We start from the raw sequence: 12,713 nt of genomic DNA, 5'->3' as shown, positions 1-12,713 counted from the left end.
TTGTTATGTAGTGTATGTTTTAGATATTACTTTAATTAGTTTAAAAATTGAAAATTTTTATTTCTTATCGTTTTATCCAATTTTTTCCTCAAAATATTGGTTCTATAGTTGCTTTCAACAAGAGAAGAAAAAAGAAACCCTTAAATTTTCTTAGTTAAAAAATTTAGTATATTTACCATGAAATCAATATTTAGGTCTTTAAATGTCACATCCCCGTCTGGGGCGGATCACTTTCCTGGTCCGCTCCACCACCGTAGCATGATATTGTCCGCTTTGGGCTTACCATTCCCTCACGGTTTTGTTTTTGGGAACTCACGAGCAACTTCCCAGTGGGTCACCCATCATGGGATTGCTCTAGCCCTCTTCTCGCTTAACTTCGGAGTTCCTACGGAACCCGAAGCCAGTGAGCTCCCAAAAGGCCTCGTGCTAGGTAGGGATTGGAATATACATTTAAGGATCGCTCCCCTGGACGATGTGGGATGTCACAATCCACCCCCCTTAGGGGCCCGACGTCCTCGTCGGCACACCACAGCCAGGGTTAGGCTCTGATACCAAATTTGTCACATCCCGGCCCAGGCGGGACGACTTCCCGGGCCCGCTCCACCACCGTAGCACGATATTGTCCGCTTTGGGCTTACCATTCCCTCACGGTTTTGTTTTGGGAACTCACGAGCAACTTCCCAGTGGGTCACCCATCATGGGATTGCTCTAGCCCTCTTCTCGCTTAACTTCGGAGTTCCTACGGAACCCGAAGCCAGTGAGCTCCCAAAAGGTCTCGTGCTAGGTAGGGATTGGAATATACATTTAAGGATCGCTCCCCTGGACGATGTGGGATGTCACATTAAAATTTGGTGGCAACTGAAAATAATCAAAACACACACTTGTTTTTGGCTAAACAATTGAATTACAAGGTAAAACTAAATCTTGTTGGACTGCAGTTCTGACTGTAGTCACTTTATTTAATATTTATTTTCTTATGAAAAATAATAAAGTGCAACATAGGCCTCTATATTCAGTAGGAAGTTAGGAACCAACCGAAAATTGTACCGTATTCAATTGCTAACAAACAGCTGGTGATGGATTGTATTGGGGTGGTATTGATACGATTACCGTACCAAAACTCATATACCAATTATCATACCAAATTGTTAGTATGACAAAATTTATTATCATTACCATATCAAACTTTTGGTATACCAAATTTCGGCATGCCAAATAGTTCGATTGGAATGGTATGATAATGGTAATTACCACTTTGTTTTGGACCATTCTTTTAGGCCAAAATTTTTTTTTTTTTTTTTTTTTCAACCCAATTCAAAGGCCCAAACTTGTTTCGGGCACTCACTTTGGGTTTCTAAAAATTTTTAATTTAATTATGAGAATTTTATAAAAATTCATTTAAGAAACAAGAAGTAAATAGATGGAAGAATTGCTGAAAGGACCCAACATCCTTAAAAAAAATAGTACAAAGATTCCTAAATTTCATCTCTACATTCTTGAAAATTGTACAAAAATTAACTTGATAGACAAAGCCAGGGAGAAAAACATCCCAATTTGATAAAGGAGAAGATGATATGGATTGCGAAGAGAGAGAGAGTTGCCAGAACGGGAGCAACATAATGAAACCGATGGCTAGATGAGTGAAAAGATGAAAAGTCGCAGCACAAAAAAGCTTAGGTTTGTTTATTGGAAAAGTAGAGGTTAGAGATTGAGATGATTAGATAAATGACTAAAAAATATATATAAAGTGCATATATAATGATAATAATACTTAATTATATATATAAATGAATAAATAAATGGTATAATATTACTAATAGTGGTACGGTATAGTATACCACTGGTAATGGTTTTGAATACTATTATCGTACCGAAAATGTATGGTACGGTACAAATAACGTACCATGACCAATGGTACAAATTTTTTGGCACAACTTTAGTATGGTACGGTTGGTATGGTAATTTGGCAAAAAATTACACCTCTTATATTGATGGTTAGGGTATTTATCTTCAACTCACTGTGTATAAGGTTCAAACCACCTCCCTTCTCTTTAGTATAAAATAGATTAACAATATCTCTTGTACTGAAAAAATGGCTAACAAGCAAATATTGAACGCGTATTCAGTAGCTAACAACAAAAAATCATTGACATTTTGTATTGTTTTATGTCAAACACAAGTTCACAGCTAACACTACCAATGTTGTAAGTCGTCGCCATCTCCAGCGTCATTGTTGTTCGCCATGGGAGATTTGAGTGTTGAAATCTATTTTACAATGGTGGGTTGATACTTACAAAGGATGTTTAGGTAAGTTAGGCATGTGATTTTAGTTCATGCATATATTTATAAGTACATGAGGGTGCTTTGAGTGAAAGAAATTTCGATAAAATTGTCTTAGTAGGCATGCCTTACAAGTACGACTAACATGAAATTAGGTAAGATTAATATACTGGGAGTTTCGTATCTCATGGTCGGAATGTTTTTACACAAGCTGTTTCGCTTTCAGTAACCACCTATTATTTTTGGTGAACCTCGTCTAGTATTCAATCTTCTTCCATTTGTTTGGTTGGGTTTTCATTCTTCCAACCACTTCATGTTTCTTTACAATCTGCATTCAATAATTTTATTGTCTTACCTACCGTCTCCTTATTAATTTAATTTTTTTGTCAGCTTTAGAACAACGTCATGTGAAGGGTATTTTGAGAATTATTGGGCTAGAGAGCAATATTAGCTCGTGTGATACTATTAGACTGTGAATTAAAACCGCACATTTGGACGTGATTCGATAAATGTAACGTTAAGACAATCTAATAAAGAGAGAGCACTTGCGTATACTCTATTACCGAGTCAAAATACGACACACGAAACTAAAATAATCAACATTTCAAGAACAAATTACAAAACTTTTTGGCTTACCAAGCCATGATCACATTTACAAAGGAGTATCTCCAGCTCGAAGGGTCTAGCTGAAAAAGAAGAGAGAAACACAATACAGCCGGCTGTAAAAAACTGCATAGGATAAAAATCCATGAAATCAAATTTTGTGTGGATGTGTCATATGGTGCGGAAGCTGAAGTTCTTGGTATTAGCGGCTGAGGTTTCCGATGACAAGTTCAAAATGAAGGTGGTAGTGGTGGTAGCAGCAGCTGAGGATGCTAATGAGAAGGTTGAATTGTACTGGTTGTCTGAGCCTGAGCCAGCGGACGCATTATAGGAAGATGTTGTCGTCTCTGCGCTAGGCTTGGTGTCATGAGGGCCTCGTACTCTGAGATCCATGAAATCGGATATTAAGCCTGGCTTTGTTATCTTGTCGTCCACAACCTTCTCGCCTTTTAGCATCTTGACCACATTTGACATGGATGGCCTGAGCTTCGGAGTGTCTTGGGTGCAGAGGAGACCGATCTTTAGAAACCTACAAGCCTCCTCAGCGTCAAAATCACCGTCGAGTGATGTGTCTACTAGCCCAACAAGCTCCCTCTGTTCGTAGAGTTTCCATGTCTGCAACACAAGAAGGCACTTGTCATTAATAGTGTGTAAGGTAATAGACTGGTTATCTGCACTGCATAACTCAATACAAACAAGAATTCCAGCATATTTTTAGGCAGAAATCGATATGATATAATTGAATCAACGAGTGAAACAAGTAAAACAATGAGTTATTACAAAGCATTTTATTAAAAAAATCAGCTTTTTCCCTCATCACAAACCATTGCAGTACCCTTGGTAATACAAAGCCAACATGGCTATGATTGTATGAAATGAAGATGTTATAACACGCAACTCAAAGACACACAGAACTTGTAGAACAACTTCATTTCATACAATCATACAACATTGTCCACCAACACTGTCAACAAACAACTTGCTTCAGAAGCCTTCTTGGACAAACAAAAATGTCCAGAAACATTACCAAAAATCACATATGACACATGCAGTTTTCATTAAATGCGTTTTACTTAAACAAGATTGAAAGCAAAAGCTTGTAAGGACTGAATATATCTGAAATTTATACCCTTTCAAGCAGATACTGTTCGCCAATTGGTAGTCGTGTATTTGTATTACATCTGCCACTGACTATTTCCATTAGGAGCACTCCGAAGCTATAAATATCTGCTTTCCTTGTCAATTGCCCACGTATTGCATATTCTGGTGCCAAATAACCTCTGAAACCAGAAACATAGATTTGATTACAAGACAGAAAATCTTTTTTATTATAATAGATCAACAAAGAGATAGGTAGACATCCAAAGGAAGATTTAAACACCTAATCCAATAGTACGAGTAGTTTGTAGGGACATTGAAGCGAATGACTAAACCTACTCAGGTATAGATAAATTGAAGCCTATTTTTACTTATTATGGTATCGTCTGCTTCTTGTACCAACAAAAGGAAGGTCATACAAGTAGAATCTGCTACAAAACTAGCAAGGAAATGATATAGCATGACTATTATTCAAAAGTTATTTTCTTTCCAGAACGGTAAAAATCCAAAAAGTAGAATAAACAAGTTGTTGTAAACTTGTAAACAAGATGATATTCTGTTTATCACATTTCGTGGAGGACAAAAGATCTATTGATTTCCTAACTGGCCACTGTTTTATGCGATTCACAATTGCAAACACAAAGGAAGGCAAAATTTGTAGTTATGCTTATAGAACAGATGTTAGGTTTGAATTTCAATTGCTCAATTCTAAAAGGAAGAGAGACATCACAGCTTACATTGTTCCTGCAACACGTGTGCTAACATGGGTCATGTTGGGAGGGATAAGTTTTGCAAGACCAAAATCTGAAATTTTAGGCATTAGGTCTTTATTGAGGAGAATATTGCTTGCTTTGATATCTCTATGAATAATATGTGGACGTACTTCCTCATGAAGGAAGGCAAGCCCACATGCAATCCCAATGCATATTTCACGCCTAGTTCGCCAACTAAACTGGAGATTACTGCTTCCACCTGGAATGAAAAGTTTAACAACCTAAGTTTCAAGAATAAATTGATCTCAGGAAAGGACTGATTCAATACTGATGGAAATACACCTCTGGATGTAAGATACAGAAATTGCAGAACTGATCCTTTATCGTACCCAAGCACATTAACTACACATTCACGCATTCACATGCACAAATGTAAATGCCAATTTCAGCTCAAGAACAAAGCTAATAACTTACCAATAAGATTTTGTGCAAGGCTATTATTCTCAAGGTAGTTGTAGACCAGAATTCTTTGGTTTCCTTCAACACAACAGCCATAGAGCTCAACTAGATTTTCATGCTTTATTTTTGAGATCACGTCAATCTCAGTCAAAAACTCCTTCACCCCTTGTCTTGATTCAGCTGAAAGAACTTTTATAGCAGCAAATTTTCTGTCTTTAAGTTGGCCCTGATTATTCACAATAACAATTCAAATGGACGTCACCCACAATGTCGAGGAGAAAGAATGTTTCAATTATGTACCAAATGCAAAATTTGTATACAAAACATATATTAAAACAATAAATCCGAGTTTACCTTATAGACAGAACCAAAACCACCTTCGCCGATTTTATTGGCTGGACTAAAATCTTCAGTTGCGATTCTCAACTCTTTGTAAGTGAATAGTTTAACATTGTGAATGCCAGAAACTTCTGTTACAAAAAACCTTATTCAGGAACTTAAGGCAGGCATATAAGAAAAGTACTTTGGGACATTTGATTCTGATAACCATGCAAATGAACAATAATCTCATAAGAGTAATGCTACCTAAAATTATCAAGCTTTCAGCTTACCTTCATCAATATCAAAACCGGGTTTTCTTGATTTGTTCACAATTCTACCGCTTAAGAAGGAAAAACAACCCATAACTGTAAGAGACGCCAATTACCAAAAGGTCAACCGTTAACAGATGCTTCAAACAAAACGACTTCAGGACCTGCCACATTGAACCGGTGTAAGAACACATGTTATACAGAGCACAATTGGATCGAAATGAAATATCAAAGGCTTTGAGTAGGATATAAACTTTCAAACAACATTACTTATTGCTCCAAATCCAAAAACTTTAACATTGAACTAATAATCTCGACAAATAAAGAGTTGTCCTTGTCTCGATCGAACTAGATAAAGTATGGCTTCACATAACACCATAACAGTAAGAAATGCAAAAACAAGATAAAAATGAAACACACACAATCTACAACCAATGTTTCGAATTCGAAAAGCCATGGAGTTGACAGGAACAGAATGAAACAAGCATATAAGAAAGAACCAAGAATGCATCCACACTGAAATCATTTTTCCCTTTCGGATCAATCAAAACTACGACAAAGATGTTCAGTCAATCTGGATGTTTGATGGACTGAAAAGGTTTCAACTTTAAGCAAAACCAAAACTTAACAAAAATGCAACAGCAAAATAAACACCTCAAATAGTTAAAACAGATAGAACCCAGAAAACAAATGATCAACATCTACCCAAATAATTAATCCAGAAGAAAAAAAAAAAGATCGAAAATTTAAAAGAACCCAGGAGAGAAGATCACCTGAGGAGCTCAGAGAAAGAAGGACAGAGAGGATCTTGGCTGCTTGTTAGTCGTTGGCGTTGGAAGAGAGAATTGTGGGGTTTGGAGAAGATGAAATAGAAGAAAGCAAATGTTTGGATTTTTTTGTACGGTGAATGAATGTGAGAGGGTGAGGACACAGAAAGTCTCGGCAGAGTCCAGTTTGGTTTGCCTACGCCTTTGAATTTTCAATTTTGTAAAAAAATATGAACCAAATGGCATTCGCCATGTAAGTGGCGCGTATGCTATTGCTGGTGCCGTTTACTTGTAATTTTATATGGGAACAACCGAACAAGTACAAGAGAAGAAGATTGGAAATTGTCAGAAAGTCAAGCTTCAAGCGCTGATCCTCTTCCATCTTATCCTCTTACATCCCTTATTTTATCTTTTTTTTTATAAAAAAAATTAATATAAAATATTAACGTGATTTGATCGTGATCGTTCAAATAAGAGAGATAAGAGAGGGAAAAAAAAAGAGGGAAGAGACGTCTCTTTATTTTGGTGCCTAAGACTTGAAATTGGCATAACCCTGAGTTGTTTACCATCAATTATTTTAACATTTTCATGAAAAATTTTGTTAAATAAGGACAACAATAACAAAAACACACAATTTAATAAACAATAGACCAAAATAATTTGACAAAAATTAAGGACATTTTTGCCGTTTAATTAATGGAGAATTTTCACATAATGACTAAAATGATTGATAGTGAACAAATTCAGAGACTACTTGTATTTATTTCAAATCTTAATGACTAAAGTGAATAGTTATGTCAACGTCAGAGATTATTTTAACTAAAAAACTTTATTTGTCACTTGTATTGCAGTTTAATGGTTTTTCTCTTCATTTGTAGATGAGAGGTCTATCGTTGGATTCTTGCCAAAGATGAATTTGAACCACATTATTAGAGCTAGCCTAGTGTGAAGCTTAGTCCACTTCCCAACCCACTTAGTATTGATAATATCGTGTGTGAACAAAAATAATAATATTAAATTATTTTTATTTTTATTTACTAAAAGCGATATTTTATTAAACTGTACAGAAAGAATGGTTTAAAATCTGAGAAGAAGACATAATATTGTAATTTTGTCTAGCATTTCATGGGTGCGCCTCCTTTACACCGACTGAACGTGCAAAGAGAACTTACATAAGCAAGCCTATCTTTTCAACCCATGCCCCAACCTGAACGAGTTGGCTCCAAATCCAACCTCCTCATTCTAATGACCTTCAGAACAAGTAGTTAAGAATATGAGCAAAATTAATCCCAATATAATTGACATTGAATCAGAGGGGGCGTTGAGGGGAAGCGAAATGTGTAATCGCACAGTGCTCCAAATTTAAAGAGGTCCCTAAAATTTTTGTCACCTGATATTTATATGTAATAATGTTTTATATTTAAAAATTATTTTTGTTAGCACTTTAAATTCTCATCGTGCATTCCTTATAAGCTTTAATTTTTTTTCCTTTCTAAATATAAAAATTTGGAATACAATGAGATACTTTTAATGGCAATAATAACACCTTAAAAACAGTATTTTTCAATTTATTATATAATAATGTTATATATCCAAGTGAAACTTTAAAGTTAAAGTTTTTGAAGTTTTTTTTTCTTGTTTGGTTATTTAAGATTGAACTGCTTTTGATTATTTAGTGAACGTTATGTTTGTAACTCTTTTTATTTATTATTAATGATATTTTTTAACTTGCAATTAGTGAGTGCTAAACTATTTTTTTTTATTTAAGTGATTACTTTCTAGCGTTAATACATTGTTTTACCTTTTTTTTTAAACTATCTTAAATAGGGGCCCTTTTATTAATTTCGCACAGAGTCTTCAAAATCTTAGAGACGGCCCTGGATTGAATCAAGTGGTCCAAAACCCTTTGAGCTCTTTATTATAGGCTTCTACTTTTAACGTGTGCGAAAGCGCACAAAGACGGTGATGTTTTCATCGGCTATATACTATTCTGCATCTTATATTTGATGAGTAACCTTTAAATTTTACTATTATTAGAGGAGGGGGGAGGATTCAAAACTATTACAATAATTTAGAAGAGGAGGGAGTTTTGAATTCAGGACACATGCGTAGAAACACAACACCCTATCCAGTAGAATATTGGACCACATGCAAACGTTGAAGATGAAATCCTACCTAATATAAATAGTTTCATTCATTTTTAATTAGTTTTGAATCGAATGCTCACATCCTCTCATATCGTCAAGGTTTCCTAAAAGAAAATAAAATAAAATAAAACATAATATCAGAGATAGCCACCTAAAATAAATATATGGTTTCATTATGGTTAAATTGTCAAAGATATAATAAGGAGAGAATTTGTTGAACCAACCGTGTTTAAGTGGACTTTATTGTATAGGGTCATGCTCCCCTAAGGTCTTCGTTTTGCGAACATGTGAAATGCATATTAGCTACAAAATTATATTAGTTTAGATTCAAAGGCTTAACATATTTGACAACTTAATAAAACAAAACCAACTTAAAATATTTCAAACCTTTGAATCTCTACTAATTAATAAAGCACTCATTATTAACCAAAATTTTATAAAATTACCAGTTTAACCCTCTAATTAAAACAAAACATGAATAAGAAATATAGGGCAGAAATGTAACTTTATACAACCAAATTTTGCTTTTTCTTTTTTCAAAACCTCACCTACATGTGATCCTAACATATCTCTAATTATAAATTGAAAAAAAAAAAAAAAACACTTCTCACTCCCACATTTTCTATCATTCCCTTCCTCTCTCCTTCTATTTCAAAAACAAATATAAAAAATTTTCTTACACACTTTATATGTATTCATATTCTAGTGTAAACTAATATAATTTTATAATTAATTTACATTTGTTCTTTATAAATCCTCAAAATAACGAGATGGGACCTGTATTGAGTGTCATGGAGTCTGCATAATGACATTTTGTATTGTCCGACCAAGTACCGGGTCCCAGTCCCACCTAAAAGCTGTACAAAATCTGATCAAGTGGGTTTAGCGGAGACTTTTTCTTTATATCGAAGGGTTTTTTATACGAAGACTTTGAATTCTATTTCTTGAAGGCTTCATCGTTCACATTTCAGCCGTATAGGAAGTGTCTTTAAATGACGTAAAAGCTACTAACGAAAATGTTTTGAAATCAATTTTTAATAAAAATACAACTACCATTAATTTTAGGAATCGAACACAAGATATACCCGTGTAAAATATGTATTTGAAATTTGTTTTCAAACTACTGAATCACCATGTGATGATTATATATGTACACACGATTTCGAAGTTTGAACAGGAGCATGGTGTTCATGTTTTGTTGGGTGGTGGTGGTGGTGGGGGGAGAAGAATGATGAATGTCAAAAACCTTTGTTTATTTTCTTGACAAAGGAATACACAAGATATTGACGAATGAAAAACCCAAAAAAGGAATCTGAAAACTTTATATTTGGAAAAGTAGTCTCATGACTTTGAATAGCATCCACGTTGATGGAGAAGAATGATACATGTCAAAAGTTAAAACTTTGATTTATTCGAATATTTTTAGTTAAATTAGTTGCTATGTACAACCTACGATGTATTTGAGCCGTTTTCTAGCAGTAATTTTGCCGCTTAAAGACAAGTCGTAGTAAGTGGTCATCTCAGTTTATACAATGTATTTAAGAGCATCTTTAAAAGAGTTGTTAAATTCACATTTTAATTAAATATGTAGAGCCACAGAGTGGCTAATTTATGAAAAATTATTCGAATGGTCACATGTAAAAGTTTACAAACTTTTCTTAGACATATAATAACCTTAACAACTAAACCATAGTTCCATCATTCATAACCTATAGAACAAATAACAATACAAATTACAATTGCCCGCGATGCGTTTTCATATTTTGAAAACATTGCTTTACAGCTTCATTATCAATGAAAAAAAATATTGCTCTCAATATAAACTACCATGCTATCACCCAACCATTAATCTCTCATTCAGTTACGCAATAGACTATTCATAGTATTCATGCGGAAAATGCTCTCTCCACTGACACAGTAGCAACCAGTAGAAGTAAAGCCAATGTAATTAACAAATACATATGATTATATACTTTATTCCTCCCTGTCTCCACCATTTTATTTTATTTTTTATTTTTGGCAAGACTACAAATTCCTTTCAATTGAGAAAATTCAACACTCAAATGCATATAAAAAAAATATAATGCCCAAGTTGATCTTGAAGTGCCAAGGGTTGACAAGTAGAAAATTCATTAAGATAAAATTATCAAAACGAATTAGCTTTTGTTCATCAAAAGCCGAGAGAATCATCCGGACCAAACATGCCAAACAAAGAAGCAATTATGTATTTACTTCATCAAAGCAACTATTTAATTCCACAAGTTGCTTGTCAACGATAGCCATAAAGAGCTCTACATGATAATGATGGAAGTTTGTGATTCTTTGAGCTCCATGTCTGATCTCCCTCAAGTAACTTATCCATCATCCATGCTAGAAATCTCAATATCATGATTTGTCACAAAATGAAGACACTTGATCAAGCAAAAGATAAAATCCATTATCTCTCATGTTTTATAGTTGTTGCTTGCATACCTTGACTAAAGCCATTGGATTCATAATCTTTTGATCTCTCTTCTGTAATGTTTGTAACAAATCTTTTGTAGCCCCAAATATAGATTTCATTAAGAATAGGTGAAACACAAACTCGAAAGATTGTGTATCTCCCAATGACCTATTTGTTTCTCCTGTTTACCCATGGAATCATCATCAAGAATCATTTCAAACACTTTCACCACGGAACCAAACGTGGAAATGATACTAATCAAGGTACCATAATGTGAGTTCTAACGTGTGAGACCAATATGCTTAAGACTAGTTTCTTGATTTAAGCGTCGCTCTGTTATAAGACAATCGTCTTCAAGAACTTCTGTAAGATCCTTTTGTAGTTGACCCCTAACTGGATCACGATGCTTACAAGACGCTCCAACAATAGTAACCACACTATTTGTCAATGTGAAAAAGTGGCAATATCAACATTTCCATTTGCCACTGCAACAAAAGCTAGTTAAAGTTGATATGCAAAACATGAACATAAAAAGCACAAGGATTTTCTCTTGACATCCTTGATTTAAGACCACTGAACTCATTATTTATTATACTAGCTCCACCGTATCCTTGCTCTCATAGTATGGAAATACTCAATTTGTTTCTTGAAAGCAATTGATCTATGGACTTCTTTAACTCAATTGAGGTAGTCTCAGTAACATGTTGAACACTCACAAACCTTCCGATTACTTCTCCTCTTTTATCTACATAGCGAAACATCACCACCATTTGCTCTTTAGTTCAAACATCACGTAATTCATCAACCATTCTAGAAAGAAAAAAAATGCACCATTCATATCACAAAAGGATAAACATCAATTGTTTTAGTGGCATACCCATTAACAAGGTCCTTTTGAATTGAAGGAGCAACTAACTTTCTCGGGAGCATTTTATAAGACAACAACCTTAATTTTCTCATCATGATGCTAGAGAAATTGCAAGAGCTCTATATAGTTCTTCCTATTATCCGAAACTTCTTTTTCATCAAGCCCACGAAAAGGAAGATCTCGCAATAAATATCTAGTGCAATCAATTGCCGCATTCAACATAATGCGATAGTCAATATGGCTTTGGTAGGTGTGCTTGATCAAAACTGTTTCAATATGTCGCTTTTGATTTATTAGATCCAAACATTTTTGCTAGCTTTATTGTGAATACTAGAAACACATCCTTCATGTCCCCTAGGTAATTCTAATCATTTCTTCCAATTTTGAAACCCTTTCCTAACAAAGACATCATTACTTCTTTGTTGAAAATTGCAACTAAATAGATAGCAACATATACAATATGCTGCATCCTTTTTTTATATTACACTCTAGCCAATGGAACTCATCACACTATTCAAAATTAAAGCGTCGAGGAACCCCAAAAAAAAAGTCTATTGATGTCACGCTCTAACCCGTGAATAAGGAGTATTCACGAGTTAGAGTGTGAGTTATATCTTAGCTATAGACAAATTCTATAACCAAGACATGATAGGAAAAAAATTTCAAATATTTGTAATTGAAACACAATACATCATATAACAAAATTTTACATAAAATTCCTCGAAAAAAGGTGAGAATAAAATCA

The 12,713-nt window shown here is 34.4% G+C and overlaps 1 protein-coding gene across 2 annotated transcripts; it reads right to left on the bottom strand.

Annotated features, from left to right (window-relative positions):
* Positions 1–2,811: 2,811 nt before the first annotated feature.
* On the bottom strand, positions 2,812–6,890 carry LOC137725884 (cold-responsive protein kinase 1). Of its 2 annotated transcripts, none has more exons than XM_068464717.2 (7): positions 6,517–6,890; positions 5,765–5,907; positions 5,508–5,623; positions 5,169–5,379; positions 4,719–4,953; positions 4,013–4,163; positions 2,812–3,498 (listed from the first exon to the last, which is right to left on the bottom strand). In XM_068464717.2, exons 2-7 carry the CDS (start codon positions 5,835–5,837, stop codon positions 3,055–3,057), a joined length of 1,230 nt encoding a protein of 409 aa, XP_068320818.2. In that variant the 5' UTR covers positions 5,838–5,907; positions 6,517–6,890; the 3' UTR covers positions 2,812–3,054. The 2 variants fall into 2 exon arrangements, with proteins under 2 accessions (XP_068320818.2, XP_068320819.2); XM_068464718.2 differs by having other exon boundaries at positions 5,508–5,620; positions 6,517–6,657.
* Between the last annotated feature and the right edge of the window lie 5,823 nt (positions 6,891–12,713).

This window comes from Pyrus communis, chromosome 5 (genome assembly GCF_041283825.1).
Source record: "Pyrus communis isolate YQ-2024b chromosome 5, ASM4128382v1, whole genome shotgun sequence".
In the NCBI taxonomy this organism is placed as follows: domain Eukaryota; kingdom Viridiplantae; phylum Streptophyta; class Magnoliopsida; order Rosales; family Rosaceae; genus Pyrus; species Pyrus communis.
The sequence above is the reverse complement of the archived record's forward strand: the minus strand, read 5'-3'. Positions and strand labels throughout refer to the sequence as shown.

What these genes read in the sequence shown, in the direction of transcription:
- LOC137725884 (XM_068464717.2), bottom strand. Translation starts at nt 5,837, where the DNA reads ATGGGTTGTTTTTCCTTCTTAAGCGGTAGAATTGTGAACAAATCAAGA. An exon ending in CGGTTTTGATATTGATGAAG is followed by an intron (nt 5,624 to 5,764) that starts GTAAGCTGAAAG and finishes TTTTTGTAACAG; the next exon opens with AAGTTTCTGGCATTCACAAT. An exon ending in ACACGTGTTGCAGGAACAAT is followed by an intron (nt 4,164 to 4,718) that starts GTAAGCTGTGAT and finishes TTCTGGTTTCAG; the next exon opens with AGGTTATTTGGCACCAGAAT.